Source organism: Thunnus maccoyii, chromosome 10 (genome assembly GCF_910596095.1).
Source record: "Thunnus maccoyii chromosome 10, fThuMac1.1, whole genome shotgun sequence".
Classification (NCBI taxonomy): Eukaryota; Metazoa; Chordata; class Actinopteri; order Scombriformes; family Scombridae; genus Thunnus; species Thunnus maccoyii.
The window spans coordinates 15,418,459-15,436,980 of record NC_056542.1 but is presented as its reverse complement, the minus strand read 5'-3'; the positions used below and the strand labels follow the sequence as shown (position 1 = coordinate 15,436,980).

Sequence of the window (18,522 nt, the reverse complement as noted above, 5' to 3'; positions counted from 1 at the left end):
TTATTAAGGTATAATACTGAAGGTCAAAGCAGGTACAGTCAACACAGTATAATTTAATCTTTAATCACAAAGTCATATATACAGTGCTGTCAGTCTTGTTAATTGGTGTTTTGACAGTGCACTTTACTGATCACACTCATTCAAGAGTCATGGCTGTTTTCAGTTACATCCATGCATGTCTTCATTTCCTCAAAACAGTTTTATGTTCTTAACTGGTGAAGAAACAAAAGCCAACTCTGCTTTGATTGGCTTGTATCTGTTTTCTCTCCCCACTCTGTCCATCAGTGAAGACGTAGAGGTGTGTGCGTGTGTGTGTGTGTCTCTTTGGATCAGTTTCCGTCTTCGTCCGTCCCTCCTCTCTTTCACAGCCTGGGGGTGAAAACGGATGGAATTAATGCTAGTACTGGTCTAAGATAGGTTTACTGTGTCAGCTGTGCCCAGTTTGGATTGCACTTGAGTGACGTCTTATGCCGTAAGTCTTGTTTTCTGGTATAATTTCGACACATAAAATAAAATAGGCTTATTTCTCTTCTACATTTATTCTCTTATGTCATCTTTTTACTCGGATCCACTGTTCTTTGCATAGAGTCACTTTACTCTTAACTTGTGTGTGTCTCTGTAGTGGCATCAGAATACAAGCAATCTGCATTTTTTTGGTCAGGATCAGTTTCCAAACCCTCTCAAGTGGATTACCACTAAGGCATCCTATCCTCTTTCCCTTCCCCAACCTTTTCTTTTTCCTTCCTGCATCTTGACCATCCTTTAGTCTTATTTACTAAAACTCTTCTGAACCGCAAAACAGGAACTTTACCAAATTTTGTATGCATGTGTAGAGTGAACTGATTGGTGCAGCATCTTAATCTGCACATCACATTTGCTTTATAGAGTTTGAAAAACTTTTTTTTTTGTCTGTTTTGTTGTCGTTGTGTCTATACCTAACTAGGAATCCAGTGACTCCTGCTAAAGTGTTGTCTCCTGTAGAGACCAGAGAGATGCCTGGGTGTTCTAATCTCAGGAACGGCCTGATCGTTACCAAACTCCTTATTAACTATTCATGGAGGACGCAGGTGCCAAATGGGGTTACGTGTGTCCACCAATCTACCTTATCTTTGGGAGGAGGACAGTAGGGGTCAATGGTAGCAGACAAAAAAAAGAGACCAAGACAGAGAAATGGATGAAGTGTTCAGATAGAAACACAATGGATTCTCTGAGTCCAAAGATATATGGATAAATACCTTTTGGAATAATTACAAGCATTCATGGAACTACCTTGGTGTTATAAACCATCAAGAGGGAAATAAACTGGTGAAACACAGGCTGAGGAGTAGATAAACATCTTTTCTTGGATTTTGTGGATTTTGTCAACATGGACCCACCGGCGCTTCCCATTACCAGGTTTGATGTGGATGTGGATCTCGGTTTTGCCCTCTTCTTCTTCTTCCTCCTCTGCTTCTTCTTGTTGGTGACCATAGTGCGCTGTGCTCAGATGGTTCTGGACCCTTACAGTTCTGTCACTACTACAACATACCAGGAGGAGCAATCAGAGGAGTGATGGAGACCAGACACATGAACGTTATCAAGGAAAAACATCTCATCCTCCGAGACGAGCTATGACATTTACTCAAACTTCACTGACGGGCTGACAAAAAATGTTGCCACACACCACAGAATATTTTAGGCTGGAGTTGTTTCTGACACTATTTTAACTTTTATATATTTTCTACTAAAATTTGATACAAAAACTTTTTTAAAAAGCTTCTGAACAACACCCAACAACTTCCAACAAATGATGTAAGTATGTCATGTAAAAAATCAAATATACTTACTGTAGATGATTAGTGTTGTCCATTTGAAATGTACATATATTCTGCATGTTTTAAATGGCTAAAGTGTTTGCTGTGGTGTATTAAAATATATGTTTGCTGTTACTTTATTCATATCGATCCCATAGAGCAAAGTGGTGAAACATCAGCACCAATTTATACCAGCAAATACTGGATATTTTAGGTGGGTATTTTTATGAATTTTGCAATATTTTCAAACATTTTTAAATTTCAAATTCATATTTATTTGTCATTCTAAGAATACACATGTGGCAAAATGAGAAACTGTTCCTCACAGGACCAGATTATAATAGTAAAAACATAAAATAGAAATAAAACATGACACAAAATTGTAAAACATCTAAAGTTTGTAGTGCTTAAATAATTTAAAGTAAAAGTGACCTCAGTTAGCTAAAAAAAAAACTGGTCGAAAACTAAAACACTCATGTTTCCTCCCAGGTCAGCCTTGCTACTGTGATTAATGCCTGCATGTCCTTACATGAATATTTTCAACTGTGCAAACCTTTCAAGAAATAGCAAACAGTATCTCACTCTGGCTTCATCTCAGCTGGCAGTCGACACAAACATCCAGACATCAAGACATCAGTTCCAGGAGGAAACCAGCTCCAGTCACCTGAAAACCTTCATGCCGAGATACTTTTTACAATCGTAGGCAAAGCTGCTTGATACAGACCATACAGACGGAGGAAAATGTCCTCCCTTCAAACACTAATAGCACACAGATGTTTCCAACTTCTCAATGATGGGACTATAATGCAAAACAAATGTTCTGTTCTTTTCCCCCTAAATTCTGCCACAATATGTTTTGGAACTATTACAAAAACTTTCATGCAAGTTGCTTGTTATTGAGCGAATTAAATAACCTTTTTCACTTGCGGCATGTGTTTGTAATTCATCAGTTGGTGATTGTTTCAACAGACGCAGAATCAGCAGAGTAAAGAAAGAAACAGGATCTCTGTGCAGCCTGAATCCTAAAAGGCAGTAAAAGGATTATTAGTAATTAGTGATTATTACTTAGTGGACAGGGATAATATAAAAAGTTAAAATTAAAGTTATAGAACTGCCTGAAACACTTAATTCTCAGGCTTTAATCAGTCAGATGTGAATTATCTGTTTACAAGTCTTAAATGTTTTTTGAAAAAGTGACACCACAGTCTATTAAATCCAGTTACTCAACAGTGTTTGTACTCTCATTTTTTGTTAAATGTATCATTGCTAGTGTCTCTTTTTGTTACTTTAAATGTCATGTGTGGCAATTAAATATTCTTTCTCCTGTAATTATAAAACGAAGGAAGGAATCATCTATAATTTAGTCAAACATTCCTACCAGTTTTATTCAGAAACTCCATAATTAGCTCCATTTAGCTACTAATATAATCATTAAAGTTATTGCTATATCTCACTTTAGGTTATTCTGGTAGCTTGTGGAAAATAAAAGTGCTCTCAAAGTGGTAAATCAGTTTGATTACACAGTCTCCTGGAAACTAGTATATCCTGGAACATATGAAGAAGTGTTTAGAAGGCCCTGTTAATGATTAATTAATGTCTCCACAGTTCATCTTAATTAAGTCCCACATGTAGAATTGTAGAGTTTAGTGAAATTTTTATGCGCTAAACCACAAATAAAACAATTTTCAGAATCAGAATCAGCTTTATTGGCCAAGTATGTTCATGCATAAAAGGAATTTGACTCTGGCTCATAGTGGCTCTCAATGTACTTAAGAAAAACACACACGGACAATAACCTGAACAAAGATAAGTTAACATAAACGCACCACTTTGACAAAAGAGATACAAACACATAGAAATAACAAATGAATAACAGTGAACGATCTCTGTATCAGCTGCTAGTGTTGCTATCCAGTCATGATACCAACAGCTGTTGCTGCTATAAGATGCTGCTTTGGCACCAATTTCTTTCAATATGGTAGCACCATCTACAGGTGACATAACAAGAGGTATATGAAACAGTATGCAGCAAGTGAGTAACATGCATATCTATCTTCATCATAGTTTGAATTGTTTTGATGTTGATCAGAGAGATCTTGATCTGACACGTGTTTAAAAAGACACACTGTAACCTTCATCATGTAAATGTCCCAGACAAAAGGTTTTCTGTACAATTTTCACACCACTGCAATGCATGCTGGGAAGTGTATTCAAATAAGCCAACACTGTTTCTAAACAACTTAATTTGAAGGGAGGAGACAAGATGTCAAGGAGTGGGGTTTGTGTGTGTGTGTATGTGTGTGCATGCCAGTATGTAGTGTGTCTTTCTATGTATGTGTTTGTGTGTATGAGAGAGAGACTGAAGTGGTTTTGAACTGTGAATGAAACCTGAAGCCACTGAAGGTTTGAATGTACTAACAGCTAAAAGGGAGAGAGAGAGAGAAACTCAATCGGCTGATTGGAACCAGTTGTGCGTCTCTGTGTCTGCATTTCCTTAAGAAGAGCAGTCGTGCCAGGAGCAGCAATCAAACCCACAACCTTGTAATCTCATAGAGAGGATGACCATGAGAACAGAGTTTAAACCACTGAGCAAACAGACTAACCCTGATATGTAAAGAAAAAGTTCCCATTTTACTGAGGAGAAACTGATTTGCCTAAAAGTAAAGCTCATAGCCCAGAGATTTGTACATCATTAGTGGCAGCAGGATTAGCTGAGGATGAGGATCTATAATATCTGTACCCAGTGTTTGAAGGAAGAGAGAATCTGTTATCTCTAAGAAACAGGAGTGACCAACTGCAGTTTATATTGCAGTCAGTGAGACCCGGACAGTGTGATCCCTATCAATTAAGGTTTAGATCTCAAAAACTATAACTCCTATAGGAAATATATTTGCATTTTTGGAGAGAGGAGGCTTGTGGCAATATTTTGGGGTATATATGTGCTTTGAGAGTTACAACCGAGGGAATGAGATGTGTTTATTTTTCTTTCTTTTTTTTAACTTTTTAAAAAAATATCTCTGCTCTTCCCTGTGCCTGATGATGTCACATACTGATAAATTCTGACACAAAGTACAAAAGGTATCATTAGTAATCAGATTACACCCACAGTTTGTCAAATTATCCATCCCTTCAGTTGTCCCTCAGCCTACAGAGTATAAGTATGTTTTCACTGATTTACAGAAAAAAAAGTCCTCTTTTGATTTTGTTTTTATTCAGATGCAGCTTCATTAATCCTTCAATAATTGTCACCAGACTCCATACAAATATTTCACCTTTTTAGAGTTCACTATAAAAACACTGCTGCAGGACTTGTGTCATGATATGTAGAGATTTCGCTCACCAGGACACCCAATGAAATGGCTGAGGTTTGAGATAGTCTGGAGAGGGTTGGGATAGTTTTGGAGAATGTTTTTAATAGTCTGGAGAAGGTTGGGGGTCGTGTCTAGGTTACCCTAGATTTGCGAAACTCTCGCGAGATTTGTACGAGTTGTTCCTTCATTGTGCACGTTGTTCAAACTAATTATGTTTTATGATGTGACAACGCTGAGATTAAGGTCTGGTTAGGTTTATGCACGAAAAAAACACTTGGTTAGGGTTACAGAAAGATCATGGTTTGGGTTAAAATGACTACTCTCGCGAGATCTTCTGCGGTTCTAGGGTTATCATCTAGATACTAGCCGGGCATGGGTGTGCGGGGTTTCCGTCTCACGGGCCCTACCAGCGCAGATAACACCGCCCACTTCGAATACCCCGGGAAGCAAAGCAAGCATGCACTTCTAAATGTAGCTAGCAGGTAGCTTTAGCTGGCTAACGGTATATTTACGAGCACAGAGGATGGAAAGCAGCGAGGGGTGAGTGTTGGGTGCTTTCGCTTTGTGAAGTTTTATTTGCACCGTCTGACGCCTCTTTTAGAGCAACACTGGAGAGCACAGTGCGGTTTGTTTTCCAGCCACCTGCATCAGTCAGACTGTAGATGAGACATTGTGCATGCTAATGCTAGGCTAACGAGCTAGCCCACTCTCACTTGCATGAAGCCTCAGATAGTCATCTTTTGGTCAGTGCCTTGTTTTAAAGTGTCAGTGGAGTTATTGTGGCTCAGGTTAGCTGGTACTCTATCAGCTGAGACGGATACAGGATAATATCCAGATAACTTCACGTGATTTTGGCTTTCACGGTACCCCTTGTTGTGCTAACCAGTAACACTCCAATTCAAACTGGCAGCTTCATTATATTTATATTTACATGAATTAATGGTTATATATGAACCCGCCAATAGCTGTGTTGAGCCAGCTTCTTATATTCTTGCAACTGCTTATTTAGTCGGGACAGTGATTTCCATCAGCTGCTGTGTGAGTGGTTCGTAAACAAAGCAAACATCAACATACTGAGAAGAGGGATTCAGAGGTTCACACACATTTGCCCCCCTGTCCAAAGGTTAACTGCAGCCCAACTCCACAGTAGGTGCAGACTATCTACTGTGGAGTTTGCATGCATTATTAATGCTTTTGAATGTAGTGCTTTCTGATTCAGGTGGAATCAGAAATCACTTGGCTTCCCGAAAAAACGTGCAGTTGAATCAAGTTGACATATGATGAAGGATGCACTAATGTTTATTGTTTATTCGAGGAGCTGATACCAAAACCGACAGATATCAACTTGCATTTCTTATGGGTCTTTGCAGCCATGCACATGCATAACAGGTCAGCCTTCTCAGCAGGGTTACAACTAGGGTTGAGCAATATGATGTGAGTCATTATTATGATCATGTCTGTCTTAAAACAACAGTCAAAATAGTTGGCGATTAATCAACTAGTTGTTGCAGCTCTAAAACATATCACAATGTTGCAAATGTATTCTCATTATGGATTTATTAAAATATTTTTTAAATGAATTGTTGATTATATGATTGGTTGATTAGTTGATACAAATTCCAATAATAAAGACTGTTTATTTATGTGCTTATTCATCTATTTATAAGTGTGGTGAACACTCTCAGTTGCCAACGATAATTTATTTACGACAACAGGAAAGAGGAAAACAAGTCAATACTCACAGTTAAGATCTTTATCCAGTGAATGTTTGGTACTCATACTCTCTGAGTTGTGGAGGCTCAATGATCAATTTAAGATCGAATCATTTATTGATTTGCTAAATGAAAATGAGTATTTTCCATTATGTGTTTTTAAAAAAATGATTGTTATACGTTTACTCTGTCGCTCATGTGACTGTTGCATTAAGTGACATGCTGGCAGGAACAAAAAATAAATAAATAAAATGCCTAATATTGGCAATAAATGTGGGACTGATAAAATATTTAATTTTAAAACTGACAAATGCCCTGCTGTGCAAAATTGTTGTTTGACATCATCAGTCTTTTTATCTGACATTTGTTGTCATACAACATTGTTTATAAGAATTATGCATAGATATTTAAAATTATGTTCATGTTTTCCCTTTTCTCTCCTCAGAATGGAGGTGGAGGGCTGGGACTCCAGTCTGGAGGAAGAACTGGGCATTTCTCTGGACGAGCTGAAGAAGTGGATTGAAGAGGCCGTGGAGAAGAGTGAGATTGTGCAGAGGAAAAAGGCTCAGCTGACACAGCTGAAGGAATGGGTAGAGCAGAAAGAGGAGGAGGAGGCAATGACAGAGACTCTCCTAACTGATGCCAACCAGTAAGTAAATACAAAAGGCATCCGGTCCTGTATTAGTAACCAAAGTCTTTTTCTTATTTATGGGTGTGTTTTATCTAATGTATTGCACCTTAGTGAAGAATAAGCCCACAATCTTATATTTGAGTTTTGATGATTTTATTACATCTTACTGATTGTTAGCATGGATAATGTTGCAACTTTTTATTGTGCCACCTATTTGTGAATGTTCACACACACATACATGCCTGATGTATCAAATCAATACATAACAGTGTTCAAAACCTGCTGTATATTATTTGATGGTACTTCCAGTGAACTTCGGAGAAGTCTACAGCACAGATGGTAGTTTTTGATTGTTGCGTGGAAGCCAGCTGTTTATTGGAAGCAGCCTGTGCATGATACAATGTTGACGGAGTGGAGGAGCAGATCAACATTTCTCCGATGAGCGTTATAAATGTCAGCCAAAATAAACACCGTAACAAGCTGACACAGGTTTTCTAACAAACACATGGAGCTGAGCATTTACTGCACACAGCATTCAACAGATGTGGCTCTGCTAGCACTACACATGATTACAAATTCGAGTTCAACTTTGTAATTTGTGCAGAATAACACGTCATCTGTACGATGAAATGCTTAAGATGAGGCTCAAAATAATACTGCAGGCAAAAGTAATTATACGAATCGTTGCAGCTCTAATTGTGGGTGTAATGTGTGGCAGAGGGATGTGTAGTACAACAGCGATACACCGATCTAACTTTTCCCTCTCCTGATACTGATTTCATACTTCAACTCAGGTTATCAGTCTATACAAAGGACCAGTCCAGTACTAGTGCTGTTTTATATTTTGTGGAACTGATTGCAATCATTTTTATAGAAGGTAACCTGAGGCGGATTGCTGTGGCACTAAAGACCTGCTGTGACTGAATCGATGTAGTGCAAACTCAATTTTATACATTGATGAAGAAACTGTATTTAATGGGATCTGTCACATCATGGGAGATAACCGATCCGCTTAATAAAGTCAGCATCAACTTGATATTGATCCACTGGATCGGATTACAGGCTGAGATCTTTCCTCCCTCCTCTTCCTCAGGTCCATATTGGAGTGTGAAAAGCTCGTGAAGGCAACCTACCATAGGAATGGCCTCGTCTATCGGGAGAGCAGCTCAGAGGATGAAGGGGGCGTTGGAGGGGTGCTGTCCTCCGAGGTCATTGAGATAGATGACGACGACGATGATGATGTCATTGCTGTCGGTTGTTGTAAGTTATACTCCTTTCTTATGAGAACATTTTAATGTTGCTGTGAAATGAAAACAGTCAAGTTATTAGTGACCTGTTTCTCTTCTTCACAATGTTTCAGTGGTTCCTCCAAAGAAGACTGTTACTCCTGTCAAAGATCCAGCGGTGAGAGCAACAGATTTTCATTATATCATTCTGCATTTCTACAGTGTAACTTCACCACTTAATACCGCTTAAGTGGGTTGTTTGATTTAAGGGAGTTTAGATGTATTATTGTTGTTGTGTTCTACTAAAATGCTCTCTGAGCATGGCTTAGATCTTTTTTTGACAATATTACTGCCAGTATCTAAAATACAGTAACTAAAAAAGAGATTGTCTACCATGAATTATGCAGTCTCTGAAAACACTGTTGTTTTACCTTTTGCTAGTAGCACCTATTTTAGATCATATACCCAAAGTTTGCTTTGAGATATTACAATATGCATCATAAAGACAAACAAACAAATGTTTAGATTAGCTTGGATTCAGCTTTATTTTCATTGCACATAATGCACAAAATACAGTTTAGTATCTAACCATACAGTCCAAACAGTAGAAGAAATGCATATAGATTTCATAAAGATAAACAAATAAATAGAATGAACAATAAACCAGTGGTGTAGTGAAAGAAAGAAGGGATGTAACTGTGATATATATATATATATATATATATATATATATATATATATATAAATAAAATAACACAAAATTGACCACATAGCACAGTTGTAAAAATGTGACAATTGAGCCATTAATCATATAATGTTCACAAATATTTTGAGAATACCGAAGTAGACCATTGACACACATCATTTCCTTAAACTTTGTCAAAATCTAGTTTTCTAGCATCCAAGATATTTTGCCTGAGGGGGACGACAGGACTTATGCACTGCTCCTGTGTATGCAGATGATGATGTTCTGTTTATGTATCATGACAGCTAAAAGAGACATCCACAGCTCTACAGAAAACCTCCCAGCAGGTACAAAAATTGGTCCAAATGGTCAGTAAGACTTCACCAGGTGCACCGCTGCTCAGATCTCCAGCACAACCTCCAGCCCAGTCAGGTGAGCACACACACACACACACACACACACTCTTTACCTGTGTGAAAATATGGTAAATTTGATACTAAAAGTGCATGCGTTGCCCATCTTTCCTCTAGGTGTTCACGCTTCAGTACCAGCAGTGTTTGTATCCCAGGTTCCATCTCAGTCGATGACCCAGCCGAACCCGAAAATGAAAGAGGATGAGCTCAGAGTCGGGATGAGCATTCTGGGAAAGAAACGTACCAAAATCTGGCACAGAGGCACCCTTGTTGCCATTAATCCTGTCGGTGTGTTACCACAACATTTACTTCTTTTAAAGTGATGTTAAACATTCAAGGTTTTATGTTTCCTGTAGCTTCATAATTTTTTATCATTATTCAACATATTTATTCTATGCTTTCTGCTCTGCTCTGTCGTTAATACTGCACATCCTCTGCCCATATTCAGGAAACGGTATCTACAAGTATAAAGTAAAGTTTGATAAAGGCAAAAGTCTGCTCTCTGGAAATCACGTGGCTTTCGACTATAACCCCACCCTGGAGAGTCTTTATGTCGGGGCCCGTGTAGTCGCCAAGTACAAGGATGGCAACCTGGTGTGGCTCTATGCTGGAATAGTAGCAGAGATGCCCAACAACAAGAACCGAATGAGGTGGGAGGACAAAGAGTAATAAAACTAAAGGTGGGGATATGCTGACTCCCGCTGTTCCTTGGTTAATGTCCTCCTTGTGTGTGTGTCTCAGGTTTCTGATCTTCTTCGATGATGGCTATGCCTCATATGTGACACTACCTGAGCTCTACCCTGTATGTCGACCACGTAAGAGCCCATTTTTCTGTCTTCCCCTCCTCTCTTGTAATCTGTAAGATCCAGTAAATTCTACTGATAATCCAGTTTTAGAATTACTTGTTTAAATGCTTCCTATGTTAATCTTAGATTAGAAAAAGAGCTGATTCATTTCACTGATCAATAAGAGTGAGATTATTCTTGTTTTCACAGTAAAGCATACTTGGGAGGACATAGAGGATGCGTCATGTCGAGACTTCATCGAGGAGTACATCACTGCCTATCCTAGCAGACCTATGGTGCTCCTAAAACTCGGCCAGATCATCAAAACAGAGTGGGAGGGAACCTGGTGGAAGAGCAAAGTGGAGGAAGTGGACAGCAGCTTGGTCAAGATCCTCTTTTTGGTACGTTTGCATCAGAATTGAGATTAAAAAATATTCACGTTCATCTGGTTTGACGGCTCTCTGTTAAAAGCATCCACATTAATTTAGTCAAAAAAAAGTTATGAATAGTTGTTGACTTGAACAGCAGATGACAGAGAGTAACTTCCTTGTTGTGTTTGGTGTTGATCAGGATGATAAGAGGAGTGAATGGATCTATAGAGGCTCCACCAGGTTGGAGCCAATGTTCAACCTGAAGATGACCACCGCCAACACCCAGGAGAAGAAGCTCGCTGGCCAGCAGAGGACACGGCCTAACATGGGTAACATATATGTACACACAGTACTGTTTTCACCATGTCACTGTTAGACTGTCACTGCATTAATTTAAAAATTCACTAATTTAATTTCTCAATTCCAATCTCCAGGTGCACTGAGAAGTAAAGGCCCAGTAGTTCAGTACACCAGTGATGGACATGTTGGAGCCTCTCCTGTCACATCACAGCAGACCCCATCCGGCCAGCCTATACAGACACCACAACCTCAACAGCCGCCACAGCCTCCACAGCTCCAACAAACCGCTCAGCCTGCACGGCCTCCACAAACTACACAGTCGCCACAAACTCTGCAACCTTCTCAAACTCTGCAGCCTCCACAGCCTCCACGTATCGAGTGAGTGAATCTTACTCAACATCTAGCTGATCCAACTAAAGGCATCTTGCTTAAAGGTGTATTCAGCTGAAGCTGAGGAAGAATTTAATTTTTCTGATATTACAATTTCAAGCACAAAATCAACCAAGGTAAGATCAGGATCTTATCATCGTCATATGCCAATATGGCAGTAGACATCGCCCAACTGTAGTTTCTACATTTATTTGTTTATTACGATGTTGAAAGAAATTAGATAATCAGATTTACTGAGGTTTAACTTCATTCAATCTTGCAGATTTAACCAGTTTTTGAGACTTATGATGTTGACTGAATGTCCTTTTCTCTCCTTGTGGTCTTTAAGCAATAAACATCAGATGGCAAAGAAGAGTACTTCTCCATTTGTCCCTGGAGTGGGAGGCACTCATGCCTCCAAAGTTATGCAGTCTCTTTCCTCCAGTCCCAGCAACCTGCCTGGGTGAGTCTGCCTTACTGTTTGACCTAATAAGTTGTTATTTGGACAGCACGTTTGGACACAAGATAACACAGAGCACAATCACATTAGAAAGAAGGAAATTGTAACTTTTCTCTCTCTTTTTTCTCTTTTTCTTTTTTTTATCAATCCACAGTGCAAGAATTTTAAATACCCCAAATAGTGCAACCGTCACTTTCACACAGCCGTTTCAGAGACAGTTGCCCTCTCTGGCTCCTACCCCACCTCCTCCTGTGGCCCACGCTATGGCCACCATCCCACATCAGCCCTCATACCGTGCCCCGACAGACCGCATCTTTTACCTGGCACACACGTGTCAACCCGCTTGTCTGAATCGTGTCCGACCAGCAAAATCAGACATGCACCGAGGAAAGAACCCCCTCCTCACACCTTTACTGTACGATTTTAGACGCATGACGGGACGACGCAAAGTCAACCGCAAGGTGAACAATAGGGGGAGGAGAGAAATAATTTTGTTTCTCCCTAACCATAAAATAGATAGATTTCTTGCTTTTATTTTATTTTCTTATAACATCTCTTCACTTGTCTTTTCGCCCCTCAGATGACCTTCCATGTGATCTACAAGGCTCCTTGCGGGCTTTGCCTGCGTAACATGTCAGAGATCCAGCACTACCTCTTCCAGACACGCTGTGACTTTATATTCTTAGAAATGTTCTGTCTAGACCCCTACGTGCTTGTGGACCGGCCCTTCCAGCCACAGAGGCCCTTCTATTATATTCCAGACATCACTCGAGGAAAGGAGGACATCCCACTTTCCTGCGTCAATGAAATTGATTCCACCCCACCTCCTAAAGTAGCCTACAGTAAGGATAACATTAAGATGATAATAAAGAAGAGATCCATTTAGGCGTATGCCATGATCAATCTCCGTGATATTTCTGCTTTTTGAGATTGTCACTCTTCTTTTTGCCATGTTACTAGTCGTGTATGGAAGAATGGTCTATGCCCCAGAAAATGTCAGAAGTTGTCAAACTAGGTGAGAGAGGGCAAAAAAGTAGACACATTTGTCTTTTTATTGATACATAATGAGGTTTTCTAGATGCTATGTCATTGTCTTACACTGTTTACATTCCCAGTGCCCCATGTCTAACAGGTCAGGCCATCATCGGACTGATATTGTGTAGTTTGATGCCGACATTAATCTGTTCTCTAGTGAGTAGATAAATACATGCAGTATATGCTTATAGTGAACCCAGTTACCTCCCAGTTACAATGTTGATTATTGAAGAGCGTGAATGAGGAAAAAAAGCTGTATCCATTTGTTCCAATTTGACTTCCTAATTGTTCCTCAATCCCTGTTTAATTGGTTTTATAATTAGTGTTATTTGTTTATCTTGCTTTTGAGTTTAACGAGCCTTCAGCTTCCCACTTCACCTGCAGGTGTTTCTGTGTAAAAAAAGTAATAATATGAATCTATAAAGAACGATGACCTGCCTTTAGTTGCACCTTCCTACTTTCAAAAGTCATTCCAGTAAGTGATTGCAGAGAAACTGATAGATTTTCCTCTCTGCTCTTAAAGGTAAAGAGCGTATTCCTGAGGACGGAGTATTCATCAACACCAGTCCAGACTTCCTGGTTGGGTGTGAGTGCACTGACGGCTGCCGAGACAAGTTAGTAAAATCATTTTTTTCATATTATTGTTAATATTCTGAAGTAAGTCTTTGTGCTTTAACCTCTTTGTGTCTTAATTACAGGTCCAAATGCTCTTGCCACCAGCTGACCCTCCAGGCGACGGGTTGTACACCGGGGGCACAGATCAACCCAAATGCAGGATATTTGCACAAACGATTAGAGGAGTGCCTGCCCACAGGGTCAGACATATGTACACACATCCCACACCAAAACACTTCCCACTTGAGGTGTACTCTACAGAAAAACTAACTCGCTGTCACCCCTCATAACCTCATAAGAAGATAATTACTGTTGAATAAAACAGCTAATTTGACTGTCTTGTCTCAGAGGCCGTTATCTCTCCTTCTCTCTGCCCTCTCTCCCACTCTCATTCAGGATCTACGAATGTAATAAGCGCTGCAAATGTTCTCAAATGTGCACCAATAAGCTGGTGCAGCACGGCCTGCAGGTGCGTCTCCAGCTCTTCAAGACCCAGAACAAAGGCTGGGGCATCCGCTGCCTAGATGACGTGGCCAAGGGCTCTTTTGTATGCATCTACGCTGGTGAGGAAGGGGACTTAATGGTTTTACAAGTGCATGGGTGATGAAATCAGGCACACATTTAGACATCTTTATCAGTTTATACATTACGTTGCTACTGCAGGTGACTTGATTACAAGCTAACTAGTTCCTTTCCCTGTTTCCTCCCACTTAACCAGGTAAAATCTTGACAGACGACTTTGCTGACAAAGAAGGCCTAGAGATGGGCGATGAATATTTTGCTAACCTGGACCATATAGAGAGTGTGGAGAACTTCAAGGAGGGTTATGAGAGCGAGGCTCACTGTTCGGACAGCGAGGGGAGTGGTGTGGACATGACCAGGATAAAAATCCAACCTTCCGCCTTAGTATCATCTAACCCTGTGGGCCGACCACCCAAGAAGGGTGAGTCCAAGTCCAGTGGTGAGAGATTAAAGCAGTCCTTAATAGTCCTGGTTAGATTTGCAGCAGTGTTTGTTGCCTTTATTCTAGCTGACGTTATTCCTGCTCATTCTCTATATGATGGTTCACCGTTTTTTTGTTTTTTTTTCCTTTCACAGCTCAAAGCCCAAGCTCATCAGGGGACAGCAATGACGATGACGACAAAGACTCTAAGAGTGAAGATGAAAGTGACAGTTCAGACGACACGTTTGTGAAGGATAACTATTACAGCTCCAGCTCCGTGTGGAGGAGTTACACCACACGTGGTCAGGTTAAAGGCAACAAGGAAGGTGAGCTAGTGGCATCTTTAGGAGCAATAATGACTGGGGGTATGCTCAAAATGGACCAGTTCTTAATAACGTGACCACGTCAGAAAGCAATATTATCTGAACGGCCAAACTCGAAGGCGGGGTGAAAAGCCTGCTGTCATAGAGATGTGATAATAGTTTAAATATGGGGATAACAGTGCGCATTTTCACATAGTATCTCCTGGAAGGAATTCACAGTGTTGAACTTTTTTGGACACGTGACAAATAGTTGGGTAAAAATTGAAAAAAGAGCGAGGGCTTGAGAGAGATCAGACTCCTCTGACTTTCTTACGTTCACACATCTGGCCAATCACTGCATGAAGTGGATGTGACTGTCAGATTGACAGTTTCAGAAAGTTTAGAGGCAGCCACCCATATTTTCATGGGGTAGCAGCTATAAAACTGTCTAACAAGCACTTGATGACTTTATTGATAGGAAGAGACAGTCAGTGTTCACTGTTTTTATTTAAAGGAGTTTAGAAGGACCTATAGTCAAGTCAATCTTATTTATATAGCCTAAAATCTCAAATTTGCCAAAAAGGGATTTACAATCTGTGCAGATTTTGACACCCTCTACTTTTAGACTCCCAGTTCAGATAAGGGAAAACTCCCAAAAGAAACCCTTAAACAGGGAAAAAAGGAAGAAAGAAAATAGTATGTACGGAGTAGACAGAAACAACTATAGTAAAATTACACTATGGAGTTATGACCTACTCAAAGAGCAGGAAAGATCTATAGTATCCACATATGACTTAGTTGTAGTCGTAGTGTTAGATGTGTGTTAGTTAGTGATTAATACCAGTATATGTGATCCATCAATGCTGAATAAAAGCCACTTGTGAATGTGAGTATGAATGCCAGAGTGTCCAACTTTGTGTCTTTTAGGTTACATTTTAGAGCTGAAGGGCATACCTTGACATTGCACTTTATCTTTCTCAGACACACCTGCCCTATTATGTAGAAATGTTTAAGCTGTTCGCCATTGACTGCCTTTAAAACAGTGACAGTGTTTTCTCAATATTCATTTTCGGTGTCCAGAGGTCAGTTTGGAAGATAATTTTTTGTCGTCTCACACACTTCTCTACTTCCTGCCCCAGGGAGTCAAGATAGTAAAGATGGATTGAGTGCGTCGGCCAGAGGAACTGATGATGAAAAGCCACCGTCCATGCCAGAGGAGACGGGGAAGAGCAAAGTGGCCTCATGGCTCACCAGCCAGGGACTGAAGAAGGTGAGTAAAGCTAGAAGCAAGAATAATGTTTCATAAGAGCGAGCTCTGTGTTTTAAATGTAAGGGATATATCACAGGGTTTCACAAATATTTTTTTAAATGATAGTATAGTAAATAAATCATTTTTAGAAAGATTTTAAATCAACATGCTCATCAGCTTCCTTTTCTGTTTTCCATCACAGGAATCTGGAGACAGCAAGAGGTGTGTTGGAATTGCTCACTTTGTGGATTTAACAATAATTAGCAAACTCAGTGATCAATCCTAATACCTGCTGTTGATGATTTTAATAATTTTGTGTTTCTTGTAGTCATGTGAAGTCAGAGACGACGGGGAAGAAGCAGGATGTGATGACGCTCTCTGACAGTGACGATGTTCAGACCATCAGCTCCGGATCTGAAGACAACAAGGAGAAAGAGAAAGTCCCCCAGGGTAAGAGGAGAAGGGAAGGAGGGAGAAATGTGAAAATGCTTCATGACCACATGCTTTTAACTGTTTTCACTTTTCATTCCTGTCTTTCTTGCTCGCTCTGGCTCAGGTGTGACTAAAAAGCAGGTAGCAGTGAAATCCACACGCGGCATCGCTCTGAAGAACAGTCATGGCATGATGGTAAAAACAGGTCAGCCTGGAGGCGGGGGAGGGCAGGGGGGTCAGGGAGGAAAATCAGGGCAGCAGGGACAGACCGGAGCAGGTGGAGACAACGCTCCCAAAAACACCCGTCAGTTCTTTGATGGCGAGGAGTCCTGCTACATCATTGATGCCAAGTTGGAAGGCAACCTTGGGCGTTACCTTAATGTAAGTCTGTTATTAAAAAAGCTTTAAAGTCACTTAAATTCCCTTCCTGTGTATTTTTTTCTTACAATGTCATTTCTGTCTCCTCTCTTCATTACAGCACAGCTGTAGTCCTAACCTTTTCGTCCAGAACGTGTTTGTGGACACACATGACTTGCGGTTCCCCTGGGTGGCATTCTTTGCCAGCAAGTGAGTTTGCAATGAATCACAGAAGCTGTAATGTTTTTGTCAAACTCAGGAGCCTCAAGAAGAAAGATTTTAGGCTTTAGTGGGTGTTCAGACCAAAAATTTTACAAAAGGCAAGAGGCTCCTTTGGTGTTTATTCAAGAGAGAGACAATGAGATGTGAGTCAGTAACAGATCCATGAGTTTGAAGGCTTATTAGATGCCAAAACACTGCACATAGATTTATAATGCTATGGGAGGAGGATTTACAACTCTGAACTCTGGAAAGTTATCACTGTAACTGTTTATCAATTGTTTCAGTGATAGCCAGGTGAATAGTTGAATTAGAGCACTGACGCTACCAGTAGTGTTTGATATTGTGTATTTGATTGGCAAATCTCTGAACAACTGAATATGCGTCAGGTGCATCAGAGGAAAGTGCAATTTGAAAACAATGAGAAACTCCCACACACTGTCCTGTCTATTCTGTCTGTCACAGCTGATGAAAGTTGAACAGACTGAAATGTTGTGAACTAATAAATATTCCAGCAGTAAGCAGGACAGTGTGCAGGGGCTTTTCTTTATGTATTTGACTGTTCAGCACTGAGCAAGCCTTGAGCCGGGTTAAACTTTTTGCAGGACTGCGTATTTTTGGCCGTCGCCTTCTGTATTTGCAACCTTTATGCATCAAAGCAGCGGCCTCTTTAAAATGAACATGGTCGAGGTGTTTTTTTCACACAGAGCTGTTGTCTGTCTGAACACAGCCATAGGGGGCAGTCCTGTGTCATCTTTATGCTCTCTAGTGGGTTTTATACATTCGGTGTTTTATCTACTGTTTCAGAGGTTTGTATTAATCTAAACATTCTCCATCAGTAGAAATGTCCTCAGACAAAGAGCCATTTGCTGATTCACAAAACCAAATAATCTGATAAACAGAAGAAGAAAAACATTAATATACTTATTAATGCACACTATCTTGTTATTTGTATGTATGTAGTGTTAAAGTCTTATCCTGCTCTGACCTGCCTGCTTGTGTCCTTGTACAGGCGGATCCGGGCCGGCACAGAGCTCACCTGGGACTACAACTACGAGGTGGGCAGTGTGGAGGGCAAAGTGCTGCTCTGCTGCTGTGGATCCACTGAGTGCAGAGGAAGACTGCTGTGATCTGTTGGACTTCACTCCGTCTACTTAATCTATAGGAAACTTAAAGGTGTAGTGTGTAGGATTTAGTGGCGTCTGGCAGTGAGGTTGTCGTTTGCAACCAACTGAATACCCGTCCCCTCACTCTCCCCTTCCAAGCGTGTAGGAGAACCTACAGTGGCTGCAAAACTCGTGAAAAATGTGAAAG

The 18,522-nt window shown here is 40.3% G+C and overlaps 2 protein-coding genes and 1 long non-coding RNA gene across 5 annotated transcripts; 2 read left to right on the top strand and 1 right to left on the bottom strand.

Moving 5' to 3' along the window:
* Positions 1-59: 59 nt before the first annotated feature.
* Positions 60-5,291, bottom strand: LOC121906156. 2 transcript variants are annotated; one of them, XR_006098555.1, is made up of 4 exons: positions 5,134-5,291; positions 2,376-2,465; positions 1,377-1,517; positions 60-369 (listed from the first exon to the last, which is right to left on the bottom strand). It is a non-coding gene; the product is annotated as an uncharacterized LOC121906156 (long non-coding RNA). The 2 variants fall into 2 exon arrangements; XR_006098554.1 differs by having other exon boundaries at positions 1,393-1,517.
* LOC121906155 (cortexin domain-containing 1-like) lies at positions 396-1,820 on the top strand. Its single transcript, XM_042424864.1, has 2 exons — positions 396-472; positions 944-1,820. The coding sequence occupies exon 2, from the start codon at positions 1,367-1,369 to the stop codon at positions 1,550-1,552; it is 186 nt and encodes a 61-aa protein (XP_042280798.1). The 5' UTR covers positions 396-472; positions 944-1,366; the 3' UTR covers positions 1,553-1,820.
* Positions 5,292-5,514: 223 nt separating the features above from the next.
* Positions 5,515-18,505, top strand: setdb1b (SET domain bifurcated histone lysine methyltransferase 1b). 2 transcript variants are annotated; one of them, XM_042424905.1, is made up of 25 exons: positions 5,515-5,644; positions 7,262-7,465; positions 8,541-8,707; positions 8,808-8,851; positions 9,664-9,790; positions 9,889-10,059; positions 10,220-10,421; positions 10,513-10,586; positions 10,767-10,957; positions 11,127-11,256; positions 11,362-11,605; positions 11,946-12,059; positions 12,211-12,517; positions 12,637-12,898; positions 13,615-13,705; positions 13,790-13,906; positions 14,103-14,269; positions 14,425-14,649; positions 14,805-14,975; positions 16,091-16,221; positions 16,403-16,422; positions 16,529-16,650; positions 16,757-17,013; positions 17,111-17,199; positions 18,221-18,505. In XM_042424905.1, exons 1-25 carry the CDS (start codon positions 5,628-5,630, stop codon positions 18,336-18,338), a joined length of 3,762 nt encoding a protein of 1,253 aa, XP_042280839.1. In that variant the 5' UTR covers positions 5,515-5,627; the 3' UTR covers positions 18,339-18,505. The 2 variants fall into 2 exon arrangements, with proteins under 2 accessions (XP_042280839.1, XP_042280837.1); XM_042424903.1 differs by having other exon boundaries at positions 14,425-14,667.
* The last annotated feature ends 17 nt before the right edge of the window (positions 18,506-18,522 follow it).